The following is a 23,412-nucleotide window of genomic DNA, read 5'->3' on the forward strand; positions in this document are numbered from 1 at the left end:
TAGTAGATAGAGTCATCAAAAGCATTTGAGTTGGGGCTATGACAATCAGCTCTGTATTTTAGGAGGAAAATCCCAATAGCAGTGTGAAGGATGGATTCGGCCTTTCATGCACTTTTCTATTTTTTTCATATACTTTATTTTATCAAAACTTAACTGCTCCCCTTTAATCAGTACGAGGGTGATATGTATTACAATGAGTATGTTAGTGCCTTACTCCTATTAGCTAATAAAAGTTAATGTAATTGAACTTCAGTTGAATTGAATAGTTCCTAGAAATGTAATGACAACCCTTCTAAAAACTGGCTTTTTTTTTAAACATTTTTATTGGAGTATGATTGCTTTACAATGGTGTGTTAGTTTCTGCTTTATAATAAAGTGAATCAGTTATACGTATACATATATCCCCATGTCTCTTCCCTCTTGCATCTCCCTCCCTCCCACCCTCCCTATCCCACCCTTCTAGCTGATCACAAAGCACTGAGCTGATCTCCCTGTGCTAGGCGACTGCTTCCCACTAGCTATCTATTTTACATTTGGTAGTGTATGTATGTCCATGCCACTCTTTCACTTCATCCCAGCATACCCTTCCCCCTCCCCATGTCCTCAAGTCCATTCTCTAGTAGGTCTGTGTCTTTATTCCCGTCTTGCCCCAGGTTCTTCATGACCTTTTTTTTTTTTTTTAGATTCCATATATATGTGTTAGCATATGGTATTTGTTTTTCTCTTTCTGACTTACTTCCCTCTGTATGACAGACTCTAGGTCCATCCACCTCACTACAAATAACTCAATTTCGTTTCTTTTATGGCTGAGTAATATTCCATTGTATATATGTGCCACACCTTCTTTATCCATTCATCTGTCAATGGACACTTAGGTTGCTTCCATGTCCTGGCTATTGTAAATAGAGCTGCAATGAACATTGTGGTACATGACTCTTTTTGAATTATGGTTTTCTCAGGGTATATGCCCAGTAGTGGGATTGCTGGGTCATATGGTAGTTCTATTTTTCGTTTTTTAAGGAACCTCCATACTGTTCTCCATAGTGGCTGTATCAATTTACATTCCCACCAACAGTGTATGAGGGTTCCCTTTTCTCCACACCCTCTCCAGCATTGAGACAAAAGACCTGTATGCAGAAAATTATAAGACACTGATGAAAGAAATTAAAGATGATACAAATAGATGGAGAGATATACCATGTTCTTGGATTGGAAGAATCAACCATGTTCTTGGATTGGAAGAAATTAAAGATGATACAAATAGATGGAGAGATATACCATGTTCTTGGATTGGAAGAATCAACATTGTGAAAATGACTCTACTACCCAAAGCAATCTACAGATTCAATGCAATCCCTATCAAACTACCACTGGCATTTTTCACAGAACTAGAACAAAAAATTTCACAATTTGTATGGAAACACAAAAGACCCCGAATCGCCAAAGCAATCTTGAGAAAGAAAAACAGAACTGGAGGAATCAGGCTCCCTGACTTCAGACTATACTATAAAGCTACAGTAATCAAGACAGTATGGTACTGGCGCAAAAACAGAAATATAGATCAATGGAGCAGGATAGAAGGCCCAGAGATAAACCCACGCACATATGGCCACCTTATCTTTGATAAAGGAGGCAAGAATATACAATGGAGAAAAGACAGCCCCTTCAATAAGTGGTGCTGGGAAAACTGGACAGCTACATGTAAAAGAATGAAATTAAAACACTCCCTAACACCATACACAAAAATAAACTCAAAATGGATGAAAGACCTAAATGTAAGGCCAGACACTATAAAAAAATTAGAGGAAAACATAGGCAGAACACTGTATGGCATAAATCACAGCAAGATCCTTTTTGACCCACCTCCTAGAGAAATGGAAATAAAAACAAAAATAAACAAATGGGACCTAATGAAACTTAAAAGCTTTTGCACAGCAAAGGAAACCATAAACAAGACCAAAAGACAACCCTCAGAATGGGAGAAAATATTTGCAAATGAAGCAACTGACAAAGGATTAGTCTTCAAAATTTACAAGCAGCTCATGCAGCTCAATATCAAAAAAATGAACAACCCAATCCAAAAATGGGCAGAAGACCTAAATAGACTTTTCTCCAAAGAAGATATACAGATTGCCAACAAACAGATGAAAGAATGCTCAACATCATTAATCATTAGAGAAATGCAAATCAAAACTACAATGCGATATCATCTCACACCAGTCAGAATGGCCATCATCAAAAAACTGGCTTTCTTACGAAGGGTATTTTAAGTTCTAGGAGAGGGGGCAGTAGAGCAAACATTTTGGAGAAAGAAAACATTTGATGCTAAAAGTACCACCAAGCATATCAGCCTTTGCCTTTGCCATCCAAGTTTTTTCCACTGCTACAGATCACTCAGAAGTATCTGCTGCAGCGTGGGATAATGCACTCATTTGAATATTTACATTTGAAAATAACAGAAATAGATTTTTTTCTAGAACTTTTTTTTCTGCAGTAAATTTCTGGAAAACACAGCTTTTGCTGTGTTTAAATCAAATTATTATGACTGTGCTTGAACGTGGCTCTCAGTTCTTCCACATTACACAGTTTTCCTCATTTCCTGGGACTGTGGTTTACTGAGAATTGACATACTTTGGGCAAGAATCTGTGTAACAGATCTGTCAGCAGAGGCTGAAAAATAGATTTCATTTCAGACTGCTCTGTGTTTAAATTGTTTGAATAAGTATTGGTTCTCTTATTTCTTACTTTCTGAAACCTGCTTACCACCTGCACCTTTTTCTTTTCCTTCTTTGGATATTCATTCATTCATTCATTCCCTCATTCATTCATTCATTTGTTCCCTTAACAAATATTGGTTGAGGTGTACTTCGTGCTGGGTACTGCTCTGGGGATAGAGATAAGAAAGGTCCAGTTCTCGTCATTGAGAACAGTGTGGTCTACTGGGGGGAGATGATGTGATGGAGGCTGGAAGGGGGTCCAGAAGTTCAGAGGAGCCATGTCTAACACGGATTGCAGAGTCGGGGAGCAATTCTCAGAGGACCTGGCGCTTGAGCCGGGTCTTCCGGATGAGTAGATGCTAATAACATCGGGAAGAAGAAGGAATTCTAGCCGGAGGCAAAGAGGTGTGTTTCCTTTTGTCACTTTCAAACTCTTATTCCCACATCCGTTCTCTTTACCTTTTTAAAATTAATCATCCAAAGTGGATAAAGATGGAGAGGAAAACACTAGAAAGTAGCAAAAGAAAAATATTTTTTTTTAAATTTTTTTTATTGATTAATTGATTGATTGATTGATTGCTATGTTGGGTCTTCGTTTCTGTGCTAGGGCTTTCTCTAGTTGTGGCAAGTGGGGGCCACTCTTCATCATGGTGCGCGGGCCTCTCACCATCGCGGCCCCTCTTGTTGCGGAGCGCAGGCTCCAGACACGCAGGCTCAGTAATTGTGGCTCACGGGCCCAGCCGCTCTGCGGCATGTGGGATCTTCCCAGACCAGGGCTCGAACCCGTGTCCCCTGCATTAGCAGGCAGATTCTCAACCACTGCGCCACCAGGGAAGCCCAGAAAAATATTTTTGAAAATACTTTTATCCAATGTCAAAAATATGCAATTCTGTGTGTTCATAAAGAAGTAAGGGGGCCTCCCTAGTGGTGCAGTGGTTAAGAACCCGCCTGCCAATGCAGGGGACACGGGTTCGAGCCCTGGTCCGGGAAGATCCCACATGCCACGGAGCAACTAAGCCAGTGCGCCACAACTCCTGAGCCTGTGCTCTAGAGCCCGCAAGCCACAACTACTGAAGCCTGTGCACCTAGAGCCCGGGCTCCGCAACAAGAGAAGCCACCGCAATGAGAAGCCCTCGCACGGCAAAGAAGAGTAGCCCCTGCTCACCACAACTAGAGAAAGCCTGTGCACAGCAATGAAGACCCAATGCATTCAAAAAAATTTTTTTAATTAAAAAAAAAAAAAGAAACACCAGCTAATGGGCATGGATAATTATTTTTAAATGCTTAAAAAAAAAAAAGACTGTTGTGATGCTTTTCACCATCAGTCTATACTAAAAGATTCATAGCCCATATTGATTTTTCTTCCCCCAAAGACATCTCAGTTTTCAACAAGCCTTTCGGCCTGCCTCTTCCCATACACTCTTCTCCTTTCTTTCTCTGCTCTCTCTAGCCTGTGGCTACCTTCCAAGGCAGTCCGTTTCCTAAACATGCATACTTTTAAAGAAATTTTAGCGATGATATCTGGTTTGAGATATTTTATTGCTCATTTGTTCTTTGAGGTTGTGTTGAGATGTTCAGGGAGAAACAGGTAACATTAGGTATCTCCGTATATGGATAGACTTGAACCTGCCCATTGATGATGAACTAACAGGGCCAAAGTTTCAGCTAGAATTAGGGAGAAAAGCAGGGGAATTAGGGGATCTTCTTAGAGTATCCACAGCAAAAGCACTAAGATACAAAGTTTGTCTTCCATACAGTCTCACTTCCTTATTTGGTGCCATTCTGTCTCTCTGGGTTGGGCATCCTTGTTCCCCAACCCTAAAGATCTATTTTAGGGAATTAATTTTGTTTCCTGACATGTCAGGTTGGAAATCATTCCTGATAGGGTTGTAGTGAAACAAAGAAAGAAACAAACCATAATAACAATAAAAAAAAAAAAAAACAATAGCCACCAAAAAAAAGTCTCCTAAAGGTGTTTACAATGTGATTCACTTATTCCCTTAACAAACGGTGGCTGGGAGCCTACGTGTGCCAGACACAGTGCTAATGAATGGAGATGAAACGATGAATATTCAGAATGCAGTATGTTAAATGCTAAGATAGATGTATGCACGAGGTGCTTGAAAGCTCAAAAAAAAAAATCAAGCATAGTGGGCCAAGCTCTGCATGCATGATTTCAGTGCCTTCTCACTACAATCTTGAGAGGTACATACTTTCATTACTCCCATCATGCAGATGAGGAAATGGAGGTTAGGAAGGATACATAATTTACCCAAGATCGCACAGTGAGTACATGGTAGAACCTGGACTTGACTGACTCCAGCCCCGTGCATCATGTTTTAGCCAGGCTGCTTCCCAGAAGAAGACACGCTCAGACTCAGTTTAGAAAGAAAAGGATTAAGAGCATCCCAGGCAAAGAGAACACGTTCAAGGGTTCAGAGGCAAGAGTCATGGTGTGTGCAAGGAATCCCATCTGGATCATTGTGGCTGAGAGTGATCTAGTTAAAAGGGCACTGGGCCAAGGGCAAACCTGGGGAATCCCAACATTTTAGGGGAAAGGGGGAGAAACCTGAGAAGGAATCTGAGAAGGAGCAAACCATAAGAAAGGAATGCCACTGAAGCCAAAGAACAAGAAACCTTCATGCAGGAAGGAGAGATGCAGAAGAATGAATGAAAATGAAGAATGAAAGCCCCAGGGAGTGAAGGGTGGGATTTCGGGCACCTGAATACCAGGGGATGGGAGAGATGATTTAGAGGCCCTTCCTTAAATACATAAATGAAAATATACTGCATAGGTGGTTACCCATCTCCTCCCATGTTGCCCACTGACGGCCTGCGGATGGGTGACTGATGGATGGAATCACAAAATTTTGGAGAACGACAATGAGATGATTTAATTTAATCATCTAGTTTTCCACAAGAGGAAATGGCGACTCAGAACTCTGCAGTGATTTTTTTTCCTGACGTCGCATAGCTAATTAGGGATAGAGCTGTGATTAGAATTCAGATCATCTGACTCTCTATCTCAAAAGGAAATTTTTCAGACATGTATTCTTTGCAAAGGACGTGAATAGACAATCCACAAACGGCCAACAAACATGAAAAAATTTGTTCAGCTTCACTTGTAATCAAAGAATCCTCAACAGTACAGGGAAGCAGGCACACGCACATACTGCTGGTAGAAATCTAGATTGTAATAATTTTGGGGGGAAGCTATTCTGGCAATATGGAAGGGGCCATATAGTGTAGTGATTAAGAATATTGGTCTCAAAGTCAGACAGACTTGGGCCCAAACACCAGGTCTGCCACCCACTGTCATGTATTAACCATTTCCTGGGCACAGGCCTCAGTTTCTTCTGAAAAAAATGTGGATATTAATAGTACTTATCTCATGAATTTGTTGTGAGGATTAAATGAGAATATGTTGACAGCATACTCCCCAGCATATGGAGTCCAATAGAATGTATATTCGTGATCCTTATATACAAAGAGTTCTACAAATACATTCCTTGGACCAGCAATTTCATAGTTAGGCATTTATCTTACAAAAATAATCAGAACTGGGAACAAAGATTTATGTACATGGATATTCATCACAACATCATTTATAATAGTGAAAAATTGGAAACACAAATGTCCAACAATAGAGTGGGTAAATTAATGATGGTTCATGTGGTTGACGGAATATCACGAGGCCATTAAATATCAGGCTGCAAAAGAACACTTCATCATCGGAGAAAACATCCATACTAAGTGACAAAAGCAGGTTACACAACAATGTATAAGCATAACACCAATTGTGTAATAAACCATACACACATAAGTGCATTCTATACACGTAGAAAGTACTGGATGGCAATTCGGTGAGAAAGGAAGGATTCCCACCACCATAAATCCATGCTGGTCATACAAGAGCCATGCCTGTGTGAGACGCCTGTCCCCCAAATTGAGGAAAACCTAGTTTTAGTGGATTGTGTTGTAAACTCTGTAACAAGACTAAGATAAAAGAAAAAATGAAAATAAGTTCCTTTTTCTGATACTATCAAAATGACATAAATATTTGAGTTTAACGAGCCATTCTCAACCTTCCAGATTTGAAAAGGCTTGGAAGGAAATTATATTTTACAGTTGTAAACTGATTTCAGCATGCTGGGATTTCCACATTTAACTTCTATTAATGCTTTTCAATGCCAGCATGAAAACATATACCTTAGACAATCTTCCTCAGTGGTATTTCTTACAGGGAGCTAATTAGACTAAATAAAATAAAGTAGTAAACAAAACAGGCAAACCCTCTCTGGACAAACACTGAAAAAGGATGTTGGAGTTGATTTGTTTACTACTTTCTTCTATCGATAAATCCTAGGAAACCTACACAGGAATTATAGTACAAATGAGAAAAATAAAGAACCCAAAGGAATGAGTGATCTTTTTTCCTACACCTATGATTCCAAGTGGTTCACTGTAATAAACTTTGAAAAGACTATAGTATGCATTCTTAGCTGTAAAGCACTTATCTACTCCTTCTAGTTGCACATTATTTGTGGAAGGTTTGGAACATACACACCAAATAGGTTCTACAAATACAAAGACTCCATCATTATTGGTTTTGTGTTTTAATTTATAATGGAATTAAGTTATAAATGTGCTTCTAATAATGTACTCTTGGACAAGTCACGTAGCCCATCAAATCCTCCATAACCTCATTTGTAAATAGTTATAGGATTGAACAGAATTGTTTCTAAGATTCCCTCTAGCTCTGAAATTATACAGCAAGCTATTAACTTATAAATTAAAAATTTCTTCAATCTTTTAGGTCAGAGGTTGGCAAACTATAGCCCATGGGTCCAATCTGGTAGGCTGCCTACTTTTTAAAATAAAGCTTTATGGGAACACAGCCACACCTGTTCATTTACACATTGTCTATGGTTGCTCTTGTGCTACAGTGGCAGAGGTGAGTAGTTGCAGCAGAGACCACAGAGATCACAAAGCCTAAGATATTTACCACTGGCCCTTTACAGAAAGTTTGCCAATCCCTCTCTTGGGTTCAGTTTACAGATATTATTATTCTTTATATAAAGTTAGTAAATCTTGACAATCACTTTTAAGGAGGCTTTTATAAATTCAGCTAAAATGCCATCAAACATTTTAAACTACAGGTATATACTTGATGTATTAGATTTCCTTTTAATGTAACTCAGGTGTCTATCTTAACAACTTTCCAAGTGTTTGTATTATTCTTGTAAATCTAGTAAACCATGCTGAATCTTGTAAATATAACCATATATTTATATTATTTTTATACAACTTATAACCATTACTATAATCCTACAACTATTACGTTCCCTTGAATGTTTCAATACTTTGTGTAAATGTGGAAAAGTTTCAATTAGAAGTCAGGCGCCTAAATCAATTATAATTTCTATTTAAGATAACAAGACTGACCTATTTAACCAAGAGCTTAAATTCTCTTAAAAATTAGCAGATATGAACAGATTCCTTCTTGAAATAAAATATAAATATTAAAGGTTGGATCCTCTTACATATTTCTATGCTTAATTCTAAATCATCTCAGAGTTAAAATATGGCAACTCATTAAGGAAATAATTATATCATCATTATAAATAGTTTGGGGGCCTCCCTTCTCAATGATGGATATTGCAGTAATAGCAGTGGAGATAACGGACTGGACATTTCTTGGCAACAGCGATGGGACTTGCTGAGCTCCATTTATGAGCCATGACAAGGGCACCATACATTACAGTAGGGGTGGTCACAACAGTCTATATTAGTTTGCTACGGCTGCCATAACCAAATACCACAAACTGGGTGACTTGAACAACAGAAATTAATTGTCTCTCTGTCTTGGAGGCTAGAAATCCAAAATCAAGGTGTCAGCAGGCAGGGTTGGCTCCTTCTGAGGGCTGTAACGAAAGGATCTGTTCCAGGACTGTCCTCTAGCTTCTGGTGGTTGCTGGAAATCTTTGTTATTCCTTGGCTTGTTGAAGCATAACCCTGATCTCTGCCTTCAGCTTCATATGACATTCTGCATGTGTGTATGTATGTCTTTGTGTTCAAATTTCTCCTTTTTTATAAGGACTTCAGTCATATTGCATTAGTGCCCACTCTAATGACCTCATCTTAAGTTAACCAACTATATCTGCAACAACCCTATTTCCAAATAAGGTCACATTCTGAGGTAGTGAGGGTTAGGACTTCAACATATGAATTTTGTGGGGGACACAATTCAATCCATGGACGGAGTCCATGTCCATAGGCTTGACAGCAGACACTGGAAGGCTAAAACTATCTTTCCTGAATTCTCTTGACATTGTCATGGTGGCTGTAACGTGGGTTCAGCACTCAGGTAAAATCTGGAAGACAAAAACGAGGCAGAGGTCCTGCTGCTGCTGTTTCTTCTGGAAAGCATGGGCATGAAGGCATTTTGTTTTTCTATGAGAGTTTTCAGCAGACCACAATGGTTTGGAGCTGGGTCTAGTGAAAGATTCTTGACTGTGGTCACTCCCTGAATATGGTAGCCTTCCAGACCATGGCCATAACAGATGAGTCTGAAGGAAGCAATCTACACGGTATTAAGGTGACTGATCCATTTACCAAGTAAGCTGTAAGGCAGTCAGTTTTGAGTGGGAGAGAGAGAGAGCAAGAGAAAGATCTCAAGCTGATCCAAAGCAAGCAGTTCTGCAATTTGGTTCTTATGATGCAGAGCATCTAATGGTGGGCAGAGCATCTATGACAGGTCAGAGTGCTCTCTGGAGCCTGTGATGAGCCCCAGAGGGAGGGTCACAGCATAGGATTTTGATATTTTGAAACTAAAGCCGCATCTTCTTTGCAAAGAACTATTAAGAAACAGCTCTCGGTTTGCTGAATGCTTGACAATGGAAAACCAAGTGATCCTGTGACCTGTCTTCCCATCATGAAGTGGGTGCTGCATGGATCCGCTCACCCACAAAGCTGGCGGAAGTGGAAGTGGTCTATGGGATACTATGGTCTATGGGATACTATGGTCTATGGGATACTGCGGTCTATGGGATACTATGGGAGCCTGTGCAGGTTCAGCTGGTCCAAGGAGCTCGAGCGGTTGGCTCTCACTCCCACAGTGCCTGCCCTTGTTGCTTGTCTCCCTTCCACACGTAAACCCTCATGAGGAGCTCCCTAAGAAAAGAATTTGTTTAAAGGTAAAGAGAGAAAAAACCTGAACCTGGCTCATGGATGCTTCTGGCTAACAGGCAAGCCTCACTGTTAAGGGATTGTGCCAGCATTACAGACTCAGAGGTGGGGAACAGCAATCTTCCCAGTGGTTAGAACTTCACATGATTCATCCGGTTGTTCAGTTTGTACGGAAAGAGAGATGATCAAAAGCATGGGTTTATTTAGGGACTTGGAAACAAAAAGAGGTAGTTGGTGACATGGTGGTCTGGGGAATAGGGATGTGTAGAGCCCTCCTGGAATAAACCCAGAGTGTGATGCATCCCACAGGTTTGCTCGCCAAAGGGCTGCACTGCATTTGGGCGTGAACCCAAATGATAAGGCAGATAAGATGCCTTGTTCAGTGCCTGTGGGTCAGCGGCTTTCCTCAGCCACCCCAGACTGCCCAGAAAGCAGCCAAAAAGCAAGGCTGGGGTCACACCTGGGCTCGGTCATAGGGGCTTCCGTGTATCAAGGCGCATCCGGATACCTCGCACCGCTGAGGGCCACCTTACTAACAGCGGACTAACGCTGAGCCCCCGGTGCCACACGATACCGCCTGGCGGCAGCTTTCATACAACTGACCTCCTCCATCATGGAGGGGGCGACAATTTGTCCTCGCTGGGCTATTTCGGTTTGGATTCGCCTTCTCTGCCTGCCATGCTTCTGCCAGCAATGCCATTTATGGACGCATCAAATGCATTATTCACTCTCACAATATTCCACGCGACATTATTTCTGACCGAGAAATGAATGTTACTGCCAGAAAAAAGCAGATGGCTGACCTCCATGGGACTCACTGACCTACCTATGTGCCCATCACTCAGAAGGCTGCCACGCAGAGAGGAACGGCCAGGGGACACAGCTGAGCCGCACCCCGCGAGGCGCTTCCCTTCTCGGTGTGACGTTCGCTCCAAAACAGGTGCTCTTAGGTGGTGTTGGTGCTCCCACAGGCGGGTCTCAGATTTGGAAACCAAGGGGTGGAAAAGAGAACGGCCCCTCTCCTTACTAAACCTGGTGCTATGTAAGACCTTTTATTCGCCTCACTGTGACTCGGAGTTCTCGCGGAATTGCAGGTTTGTGGGCTCCTCCATCGGGGAACGCACGCTTTCACTGGGCTGGAAGTTGAGGCTCCCACCTGGTCATCACTGGGCTCCTGACTATCAGGGAGAATGCAGGTCGCTGCTGCACAGCGAGGGCCAGTAGCTGCTCTGGAGCGCCTCCTAGGACTTCCACACCCAGGCGCAAAAGTTAGAGAAGACGTCCGCAACCCTAGAACTCAGACACCTGGGAAAGGAAGATCATGCCACCAGGCAAAGAAGTCTGAGCAAAGCTACGGGGAGCAGAGACTCCATGCAGCAGGTCGCAGAGGAAGGAGACTGTGGCTACCAGCTCTGGACCTGTGCACCACAGCAAAACTGAGGCTCGTAGTAGGGATCATGGTTTTTTCTTGCTCTTTATGTATCATTTACATACATTAACCGCTTTCATTTTTTTCCCCCTCCCCTTTGTCCCTAATGTTTTATAAAGGGTTTGGGGGGCGTGATTAATTTTACAGTTCAGCCCATAGGTTGTGGAACATCACGCCTGGATTGTGACTGGACTTAAGAGAAGATGAACATTCCCCACGTAGATACAGGGAAGTGCTGGTCTCCCTTTGTGGGGAGGGCAAGTGCATCTCCACGTTAGGGAGGACCTGTTGTTATTGCTATCATTTGTTTTTTGTTTCTTTGGGGTTTTTTTGTTGTTGTTGTTGTTGTTGTTGTTTTTGGCCGCACTGTGCGGCTTGTGGGATCTTAGTTCCCCGACCCGGGATTGAACCCAGGCCCCCAGCAGTGAGAGCCCAGAGTCCTAACCACTGGACCTCCAGGGAATTCCCGTTATTGCTATAATTTGGAAGCTTAAGTTTGGGAAGAGCAGTGGACAAGGTTCCAACCTCCTTTTCTTTTTTTTTTTATATTTGCTGGCGGGGAGGGGGGCTTGGGAGGTGAGGAATGGCTGTAGCTTGCTGCCTCTTCACTCTGCCTTCTTGTTTTAACCAGTCTACAAATCCTTGTGTCAGCCTCAAATTATCCCAAATAGACAAATACACACATAACAAAGTGTCACTCTTTTAAAAAATGATACTAAAATAAAATAAAACATACCTCAGTACATTGAAATAGCCTGAAACAAAATGCTGTACAAGTGGAATTCCTCCTGGAACCCTCACCAGTCAACTGTTACATCTCTTAGAGTTGAATATACTCAAAAGTGGTGGAATTTTTACTTAGAACTGAATAATTTGTGCTGCCTTTCTATCTGCCCCTCCCCACCACCAACTTTCCTTATTTACATACTTATTTTCAAAGAACTGTGGAGATTCTATGTATGGAAAAATGCATATTTGACTATTTGTGTTTTGGTTTTTAATCCCCCAAGTTAAATCTATAAATCTGATACAATTCCAAGCAGATATCTGTTCAAGAATGGTTGTAACAATAAAGTTTTGGAAATTACTTAAATACTGAAATAAATAAATAAAATGTTGTGCAGTAGTTAAAATAAAGATTTAGACATATTTATCAACACGAGTAGATCTCACAGTATAATGAAATCAAGTTTCAGTCCTAGTTCTGTCACTTACTGAAGTGGGTGACCTTAGGCTTTCCAGTTTTTCGATTTCAATTTTCCTCACTTAGTTGTGAGGAACTACAAATAACTTACACACAACACACTACAAATAACTTATATGACCCTACCTACTGCACCACACCTCATACTGAATGCGTCTCCCGTAAGCCTCCAACTCAGAGGCCCAGAGTCTCCAGATGGAGGGGATCCTAGGTCTGGAGGCACTTGGGCTCTGGGGGAATTGAGGTGAGTTAAAAGGATGAAGGGTTGGGCAGAGTGGCTCACTATCACCTTACCTCCCCTTTCACATTTCTCCCTGCCCATTCCCCCTCCTCTTGGCTCTTTCTCTGCCTGGCTTTCAAGTCTATGGAGAGTGGAGGGAGTCCCAGTGGAGGGAGTGGGAAATGGTGAGATTCCACTGGGAGGGTTATCATTTGGATTCTAAGAAGAATTTTCTGACCTCCCAAGGCAGGAGACCCAATATCTTTCCCCAAAGAAGAGTTCCTGGGAATGGAAAGTGTTGGAGGCAGAGGCCGTTAGTGAAGACACCCCAGCACACCCAGGAGAGGGAGGAGGGAAAAGAAGAAAAAAAAAAGGCTCTGAGAGGGCACTGGGAGAATTCTTATTTCTGTGCTCTCTCAAGTGGAGAGGGGCTTCCATCGCCCAGCTAACGAACTTCCTCCCAAATTCTCTGTGCAAGATTTGGCTGCTCCCGGAGGGGGGTCCTTTCTAACAAGGTGCCCCCGGGCCCTGCCCCTCCCTCCCCAGGAGCTGAAGCCGCCAAAGGTTCCTGGAATATCTCTTTTTTTTTTTTTAATTTAATTTTTATTTATTATCAGAGCAAATTAGATAAAAATGTTGTGCTTGTTCTAGGTGTACAGAATCTGGTTTATTATGTCTATGTATCTATCTATTCATCTTTGGATCCTTTCCCATGTAGGTTATTACAGAGTGTTGAGTAGACCTCTTTTGGTATTCCATAGGTATTTTGTGATTATATATTTCGTATGTATTAGTACATGTCTGTTAACTCCCATATCCTAATTCATCCATTCCTTACACCTTTCCATTTGGTTAAACATAATTTTTTTTTTTCTTAATCCATGCGTGTCCTCTTGGAAATAAGTTCCTGGGTATCAATTTTTAGGTAACACCTAGAAGTGATGTCATAGGTTATCTCCAACCTCCTTTTCATATGCCTTCCTCGATTGCAGAGGTGGTGGGAAGGCCACAGTTTTCAGACTTCCTTGAAGCAAAGTTCTGGATATAATTTAGGTTCTCACGGCACACTGGCACTATCCCAGGTTCACTTCTGGGTTGGGCTGTTTCTGCCAGCAAGCATGCTGAAGAAGCCACTGAGGTCAACAAGGTTAACACTGGTGCCAATACTAGCCTGCTAGGTGTCTGGACTTTTCTCCTTGTACTCTCCCCTCTTCAGTCAAAATGTCTGTTTTATGTCCTGTCAGAATCCTGTCTATCTGTGGATAGTCTAATCTAATAAACTAATTTAGCCTAAGTTAATTGGTGACAGTGGAAACAATGTTTTAATATAGATGATAATCATGATGAGCACAGCCACTGCTGACTAACATCATTCACTGAGTGTTGATTGCGTGCCAAGAGCTTTACAAGAATTATGTCGTTTAATCCTTTAAAATTGCCAAACTTAATGAACTAAGTGCTATTATCTCCATTTTACAGATGAGGAAACTGAGGCCTAGAGAGGTTAAAAAAAAAACTTGATTAACATCACATAGCTGACATGTATACACTGATGTGTATAAAATTGATGACTAATAAGAACCTGCTGTATAAAAAAATAAATAAAATAAATTAAAAAACAAAACAAAACAAAACATCACATAGCTAGTAAGCGTTAGAACCAGGATTTGAATCCCAGTCTGAGTTCAGTGTAGTAGTCTCCTAACTACTACACTACATTGCCTCTTCAAATCCCACGGAATGATCTGAGAATATTAGGTGACCTTGCAGCTAGATGGGAACAAATATCTTGAGATTTCAAGATGGGGGAATCTTCTAGCAACAGATACATTTATATTTTCCCGAGATTGGGAGATCTAAACTTAAGACATTAAGAACTAATGTCTTAACTAATTAAGCACTAAACAAGAACACTTTGTGGTAACACAGTCATTTCTGTAGTAACAAGTAAGCATTTTGGTTTATTTCATCATATAATGAAAGTGGGAAACATGAATATTTAAAGAAGGAAAAAGGTACACAGGTAAATGAGCAACAATAGAGAAATCTGGAAAAGTAGAGAAAGGTTAGTTTATTCTTATGATAAAATAAAGAGCCTGTATTATGATAAGCCTCTAAAGGATTAAAGTAGTATAGATAAAGCAGTAAATCAAGTTTAGCGCAGGATTAAATAAGAGGCTGGTAGCCAGTAATAAGATGGTCAAAGCTTAAGGTCACTGATTATTTGGAAAAGAGGAAAGGTGAGCATGCAAAATGGATCCTGTGTTTGATAAATATTAGGTTCCTAAGAAACAATAACCATAAATGATAAGGTAGAAACCTTGTAATAATGGAAACTAACTGCAATGGCTGGCTATGTGGAGATCATTTTCACGTTAGGAAATTATGCAGAAAATCTAGTAAGGTTCTCGACTTTCATGTATTCCTAATAAAGTAGGGCACGCAGTAACTCTCTAAAGCGGTCATTGAATTCTAAGGAGTGAAGTTTGGGCTAACTCATGGGTATAACCAAACCTCTACCTACCTAGAGAGAACAACCAACCAGTTAAAGAGCTGATCTGGTCAGTTCTATTTGCCATGCCAGGCACGTGTGGATCCTTACCAATATCTTGCAATCAAGCTCATACTGATGAATAACTTCTGTGAAAAGAACTTCAGGGTAATGAATGAAGAATCAGATACTAGGAAAATTACCAAAGAAAAATCAATCTTTGCAAATGCTAATATTTTATTATAAAATATATTGTTTCTACCATTCTAACATTTAAACCTCCGAATCTGAAGCAGATTCGGCAATTTGCCTTACGCACAAAAAAGTTGTTACTATACTAGTTTTGTACATTCTTTTTTTTCCCCTCCAATTAGTGCTAAACATAAAACTATTACTTTCAGATCCTTGATTTAGCTTTCCGAATGCAAAATAAAGGTTCTGTTTTGATACTGGGGGAAAAAGATACAAACACACATATTCATATATAAATATAAATAGTATGATCATTTGCCCAATTACAATTACATTTTCAAACAAAAAAGTATGTGAAAGAGGCTTTCTGAGAGATTAAATATTCTGGCAAAATGAAGAATAAAGAAGTTCCAAGTGAATGATCCTTTAGAGTGGGAAAAGGTTAGCTGTGAACATGCTTGTGAAATACGCTGAGGAGGATTCTCATTCTGAGATTATGGTCGTTCTTGCCTCCAGCTTCAAGTGTTGCTCAATCAGCAAGGTGCTCAATTCACAGTGATTGCTGCGCATTTGCTTGTTGATCAAGAAAATGCATAATCTCAGCCTAGACACATTTACCATAGAAATGAATATAAGAAATAGGATTTTGATTTAAATTTTCCAGTTGCAGCAGATCGAAAAAAATATATGCAGGAGAAGATTCCATTTGAAAAGCTCTGATTCCAATAAATCCAAAGAGAACGCATCTTTATGTACCTAATGCAGTCTTCGCATTACATAGCAAGCTTTTCTCGCTCAGATCCCTTGTCCATTTGATTAAACTCACGAACACGTGACTGACTCCGCCTCTGTTAAAAATACTCTCAAGCCAGAGAATGAGTGAGAATCGTGTGGCTTTGTCTTTGTGAGTGGGTCCTTTAACGGAGCATTCATAACACAGAATACTAGCTAGGGGCGTATACGTTTAAATTTAACACCCCACAACTGAATTCTCCAAACGCAGCTCACTGCAGAGAGGGATTTAGAAGAATGCAAATTCAAGTCCAGAATCCAGACTACACTTCCAGGCATGGGCATTTTCAGTTTAAAATGGCCCTCGTGAAACATGATACTTATTTGCAGGGTTGTTTTTAAAAGGCTGATTTGGAAGCCGCTCTGTTTTCTGCATATTCTCTTCCCAAGATTAAAGATCCTTCAGGTGAAACACTTGAGAGAAAAGCACGGGACGCTAGGCCGTGTGTGTACGTGTCTCTTGCGTAGCTGGGGGAAAAAGGTGCGATGAGATTCCAAAACCACAACAGTTCATTCAGCCTAGACCTAGCCCGGACGACCAACTCTGTCCCCACGAGACAGACTGGAAAGTCTCCAGGCCATTAGCTGGCTCAGGCGGCGGGGGAGCGAGTCGGGACCAACGACCTTGCGCCCGGGCCACGGTTGCAGACAGCTCGGGTCCCCCTGGGCTCCGGGCGAGCGCCTAGTCCCCTGTAGGCCGGAGCTGGAGCCACGGAGGTGGATGGGCGCCTCCCGGCCGCCCACGCGGGGCCCGGAACCCTGGTTTCCCTCCGGCGCCGACGGCGTCGGGCGCGGCAGACGCGCTACCATGGCAAGGGCGGCCGCCCCCCCACCCCTGCTTCCCGGCGCCGCCGCGCCAGGCCGGGCGGGATGGGGCGGGGCGGCTGTTGCTGGGAGACCGCCGGCGGGCGTCAGCCTCCGCGGCGTGGGCTCTCGGCTTCCACCCTTCACCTACTTCAACCCCGCCGAGAGGGCTGTAGGGGAGGGTCGGAGAGGCGGTCGAGGAGCCACGTGGTGACCGAGGGTGTCAGGGCCTTTCTCCTTTGAGGCCTGGCCTTCCGGCCGGCACGACATCCTCTTTCCCTTTGCCTTGCAAGTAGGGTGTCCTGTGCCCTGGGAGGAAAAGTGAATGAAAACACTTGGGCGTTGCCTTTGCCCGGGCTGGCTCTATAAGGATAGTGATGTCCTCGGACTCCACTGAAGACGCTGTATCCGCCGTTCTTCCCCTTCCGAAAGGAACCATTTCTTGAGCTTTACTAGGTCAAGGAGCAACGCTAAGTATTTTGCCTACATTAATTCACTTTCAGTTCTGAGAAGTAGGAGCTAGTTAACTTCATTAGAACATGAACAAAATGTGGCCAAGGTCACAGAGCTGGTTGGGGTGGAGCCAGGATTTGAGGTCCGGTCTTGCTTAACTTCAAGGTCCCTGCTTTTTTATAATGCTTAAGTGTTCTCCCTCAGCTGCCTCTTGGCTAGCACATTATCCTTTGCTATCCAAACACCACACCAATTGGGACACACTGTCTGGAAATGGTCTGACAGGGAGATTAAAAACTGAAATCGGGGTTGTCCAAAAAACCTGGGACATGTGTTTTACATCGATGTATCACTGATAATTTACAGATGTCCCTGTCTGTAATATACTAATGCAATCGCCACTTAGCATCCTCAGATTCTTACTAAGGGAAGAGAGTCTAAACCAAAGAATTTGCCAAAACCCAGATCAACTCCTGGTAGGTATCCCATGCCGGGCTACATACGGTGGGAGATTAAAAGATTTTTTTTTTTTTTTTTTCCTAATTAGTGTCTGTCCACAAAGAGTTTGTGTGCTACTAGGGAACTGTCTTGTCAAGGATTTCTTTGCAAGTAATTTATTAAGGACATGCTTCCAGGAGAAACTAGTAAGGGAAACAGAATAGGGCAGGAGAAGAAGACAAGCAAGGCAGCAATTTAAGGTCAAGTTCCAGCCTCAGCTTGATCCAAAGGCAGCTCTGGAGCACAAATTACACAGTGAGTTGATCCCACCTTGAGGCAAGGGAGCTGGATTTTTATACCCCTGCATTTTTATACCCCTGCACTGATCAGTCACTGGCTCCAGGCCTTCCTGGAGAGGGTGGGGGACATAACACCCAGCACTTCTGATTCCAGAGTGAGCCTGGGTGAAGTGGCTCTGGTAGATTAAGGTAGTTCTCTGAAGGTTGGAGGTGTGAGCCAATAGGAGGGAAGCACCCAGTAGCTGGGGGATGTGTACAGTGAACCAGTCAAGGGTCTCTGAAGGGATCTGGCAGAGCACCAGAAGCATCCACTACAGTCCACCCCTTGCAACACTCAGATTCACATGTTCTCACATTAAGTCTCCATCTTGTCATAGCTTATTCAAGATTCTAATTGGTCACAAATCTAGTGGGACAAACCACAGCCCTTGCTGCTGCAACTGGTCCCAAGATTATAACTAACATCCATCATCTCTCTTCTCTACCATCCATTCTAGACTCCTCTCATCCTCAACTAGCCCTTCTACTGATCTAGGGGTTTGCCTGCTGGAGTGACCCAAATCTTCATCCTTGAGGGATCCGAGCTCCTTGCTACCAGGTCTTTATCAGGCAGTGGTCGCCGCGACTGCCTATTTTCAGTTAAAACTCGGCAAGAGAGACTGCAGTGAATCAGCTGAGTGCCAAACACATTCCTCCCCCATTATGTAACAGCAGCCCTGCATTCTTATGATGATTGGGGTCAGTTACCTCTGCCAGTATGATCATAGCTTTCTTTGCTCACATGGAGTCCAAAACAATAGGACTACAGCAGTAGCTTTAGGTTTAGTGTGAAGTATTCTCCCTCTGGGAACTAGAACCTCTAGACCCAATGCCCTAGAGTTGTGAGGACAGGAAGGATGGATTCCCCAAGCAGGTCACTGAGAGCGGCAGTGAGCCAGGCTACTCCTCTTTCCACCCCTGGGTTCCCAGACCCATGTATTCAACTCACTGGAGACAACACAACATAATGGCTTTTGGTTTAAGGCACACGCTGCATCCTGAAGGATGGTGCCCCAACCTCACAGGGTATCATTTCTAAGTTAGTGCCTTCCTCTGCCTTCAGAAGGTGGTTACAATATATTCTGCTAGAATGGCGTGGTATGTTGTGGCATCCGTGGATCCCCTAGTCATTTGCCCATTACCATACTTCTTTGGGACAAAAAATGTTTTGTGAGATTCTGTGTCCATAAATCAGACCTTCTGAGACCTCAAGTAGTGGATCTTATCAAAGCACTGCGGTCAGGAAAGGCAAATTCATACAATGAATTTGTATCAATCAGTCAGAACAAAATGCTGCCATTGCTAGGGTAAAAGGGGTCCTACATAATTAACTTGCCATCAAGGCTCTGGTTGGTCTCTTCAAGGAATGGACCTATAGTGGGGACTCAAAGTCGACCTCTGACAGGTCAGACATTCAGCAGTGGCAACAGCTAGATCAGCTGTAGTGAGAAGGAGCCCCAGGCTTTTGGATTCATGTGCAGCCTCCATTTTTGTTACTGTAGCAACAGTAACAAAAATGAGCCTTTACCCGCGCACCGCGATGAAGAGTGGCCCCCACTTGCCGCAACTAGAGAAAGCCCTCGCGCAGAAACGAAAACCCAACACAGCCATGAATAAATAAATTAATTAATTAATTAATTTAAAAAATGAGCCTTTAGGACAAGAGCCTTTAGGACAAGAACTGAGGTAGCTAACAACAAATGCTGGCTGACATCTATTGATGAGTTATCCTGCCCACCAGTTTGCTTAATACCTCTTCTGCAGTCAGTGCTCCCTGGTGGGCATCAGTGTACAATACAAAGGTCTTCACTCCCATAGGTCCTCTTTCCCCAAACCTCCTTGCCCCCCATCTTCCAGTTGTGTGCCTTCAAGTCCCGTGACCAGCCTGTGGAGCCAGTGTCCATTGCCCATAAGTCTATCTGTATCTTTACCTTGGGCCACCTCTCTCTCCACACACATTGGATCACCAGGTGCAATGCCCAAAGCTCTGCCTATTACAACGATTTATCTTCATTGGTCTCTTCAGAGCCACCTCTGGTTGGGGCTATAGTGCAGCTGTCCATTTTCAGTTTGTGCCACTATACTGAGTCAACGCATTGTGAACCAAACTTGGGATCTTTCCTCTATCAGCTGGTCATGGGGGATACCCCATGAGGCCATAGCTGTGAGCTGATGAAGATGTCTTGGTTGGTGGATAACATAGAGTCTGGGTCCCTACTTTGTGCAATTTACTCATGTGTTCTGGACCTGCTCAAGCCCAATTCCACCCAATTACATAGTCCTTGTAGTTGTTATTTCCTCTATTTCTCAAAAGCTAGAGACGTTGCACAAGCCAGTGCAGCTCCTTTCAGCTGTATGCTATCACAGCTCACCAAGAGTGAAAAAGTCTCAGTAACTTTAATGATACAAAGATATAGGATGCCACAACTAATGCTTGGTACATAAAAAATATTCTGCTTTCCTCTTTTTTTTAAGATAAAGGTGCTTTTGTCCATTTTTTTTAAAAAAGGTTTATTTATTATTTATTTTATTTATTTTTGGCTGTGTTGGGTCTTAGTTGTGGCAGGCGGGCTTCTCTCTAGTTGTGGCGTGCGGGTTTTCTCTTCCCTAGTTGTGGCACGCAGGCTCCAGGGCGTGTGGGCTCTGTAGTTGTGGCATGCAGGCTCTCTCCTTGAGGCGCGCGAGCTCAGTAGTTGTGGTGCGTGGGCTTAGTTGCCCTGTGGCATGTGGGATCTTAGTTTCTTAGTTCCCTGACCAGGGATCTAACCCACATCCCCTGCATTGTAAGGCGGATTCCTTACCACTGGACCACTAGGGAAGTCCCTATTCTGCTTTCTTGATGCTTCATCATAAACTACTACTTAGAGGTTTGTTTGTATCAATATGTATGTCCTTAAATGTAAGTAAAATGAGATAAATTATTATATGCAATTTTCTTTTGTATAAAATAAAGATATGCTGATTTTCTAACAAACACAGAAAAAAAAAAAAAAAAACAGAATGCCACCTACCACCAGAGATGGGAATCTCCATTTTCATCTTGCTGGTGAATGAGCTGTATCCAGAATCCCTTTCTTTTTTTTTTTTTTTTTTTTTAAAGAATGTCCTTAAGAATGTCCTTTTTTTTTTTAAATTTATTTTTGGCTGTGTTGGGCCCTCGTTTCTGTGCGAGGGCTTTCTCTAGTTGCGGCAAGTGGGGGCCACTCTTCATCGCGGTGCGCGGGCCTCTCACTATCACGGCCTCTCTTGTTGCGGAGCACAGGCTCCAGACGCGCAGGCTCAGCAGTTGTGGCTCACGGGCCCAGTTGCTCCGCGGCGTGTGGGATCTTCCCAGACCAGGGCTCGAACCCGTGTCCCCTGCACTGGCAGGCAGATTCTCAACCACTGCGCCACCAGGGAAGCCCCAGAATCCCTTTCTTAAAGTCCGCTTCCTGGGACTACTTATGGCACCATCTGTTTTAGGCAGGTTCCCCAGATGCAGACCCTGAGGAAAGGGTTTGTGTGTAAATAATTTATTAAGCAAGTTGCCCCAAGAGAAATTAGAAAGGGAGTAGGAAAAGCAGAATAGGGAACAAAAATTAGCCAGGCAAGGTTGTGATTTCAAGTAAAGTTCCAGACTCAACTTGAACCCCTGAGGAGCTTTTGAGAATAAATTGCCCAGCAGAGTTTATCCTGCCTGAAAGTAAGGGAGCTAGGTTTTAATACTTCTGCACCAGTCAGTCATTAGCTACAGGCCAAAATGGGGATTTGTAATTTCCCAGGCTGTTTTGGTTCTGGAAGCATCTGAATGAAGTGGTTCCAGGGGATCCAGGGTAGTGCTCTGAAGAAAGTTATAGATATGAACTCTTTGGAGCAGAGCCTGTAGAAACTGGGGGGTGGGCGCACTGAACCAATAATGGGAACTTACAGGGATTTAGACAGAGAGCCACAATTGCTAAAAGAGCTAAGATTCACATATGGAAAACTGACATAGAGCTTCTGGTTGCTGACAAGATGGTAAACTAAGTTGAGCTTCTGCCTTCTCCCAGAATCTAACTCTGAAGAAACTGGTAGGGAGACATAGAGAGGTTGGGTCCCCATGTGTGTTGATGGGGGGCACAGTGCATGGATGTTCAGAGCATCAGAGAGATGGGTGCTATGGAGACTTTTGCTTCCCTCACTGCCCTGAGCAGATTATTGCCTTCTGTGATTAGGCTACGTAAGATTATGACTTCCATCTTGCTAGTACACTCTCTCTACTGCATGTTTGGGTTGCATGTCTTGATAAAGCAAGCTGCCATGTTGGAGAGGCCCACATGGCAAGGAAGTGGTGGAGGCCTCCAACGTGCTGGCCAACAGCCAGCAAAGTGATCTGAGGCCCTCAGTACAATAGCCCTCAAGGAACTGAATTCTAGCAGCATAAGCTTAGGATTCTTTCTGGGTTGAGCCTTCAGATGAGAACACAGCCCTGGCCAATACCTTGACAGCAGCCTGTGAGAGACCCTGAAGATAGTATCTGGCTAAACCAATCCCAGATCCCTAACCCATAAGAACTGTGGGATAAGACGCATATGTTATTTCAAGCCACTAAGTCTGTGGCAACTGGTTATGCAGCAATAGATAACAAATGCTAGCATTCTGCAGCTGGCCTGTAGGCTTGAGCATATCCTCCTTACAGATGGTTATCTGTGTACAGATTATATCTACCTGCTAGAATGCAGTGCCCACCTCTGGGTCTCCCTGCAGCAGCTAGGGTATTGCCCTGCACATAGCAGTCACACAGATAATGATTTCTAGGCAGGAAGTCCAGGCATTTATGATAATAACAAAAATGGATTGAGTCCTTACTATGTGCCAGGCCTTGTTGTAGACACTTTACAAATCTTAATTTATTTAAGCCTCATTGATGGTCAGATTAGGTAGGCTCTTTTAGGATTTCCATTTTGGAGCAGAAAAATGAGGCTTGCAGAGGACAAATAACTTACCCAGGTCTGATGCTTGTGAGTGGCAGAGCTGGGATTCAAGCCCTAGGTAGCCTGGCTCCAGAGCCTGTGCTGCTCTCAGAACTGGGAAGAGATGGGGATCAGTGCCACAAAAACATTGTCCTTTTCTGAAGCACCAGAAAGAATTCCAACCTGTCAGCCGCTGCTTGTCAACTGTTGGAGGG

The 23,412-nt window shown here is 42.9% G+C and overlaps 1 protein-coding gene across 1 annotated transcript in view; it reads right to left on the bottom strand.

Annotated features, from left to right (window-relative positions):
* Nucleotides 1-9,017: 9,017 nt before the first annotated feature.
* Nucleotides 9,018-23,412, bottom strand: part of LOC103015693 (EF-hand calcium-binding domain-containing protein 11-like) — a 229,134-nt gene continuing 214,739 nt past the window's right edge. The window contains exon 8 of the mRNA XM_057542735.1: nucleotides 9,018-9,091. Coding sequence (XP_057398718.1) covers nucleotides 9,052-9,091 — 40 coding nt within the window. The 3' untranslated portion in view covers nucleotides 9,018-9,051. The remainder of the gene's footprint in view (nucleotides 9,092-23,412) is intronic.

Source organism: Balaenoptera acutorostrata, chromosome 3 (genome assembly GCF_949987535.1).
Source record: "Balaenoptera acutorostrata chromosome 3, mBalAcu1.1, whole genome shotgun sequence".
NCBI lineage: Eukaryota > Metazoa > Chordata > Mammalia > Artiodactyla > Balaenopteridae > Balaenoptera > Balaenoptera acutorostrata.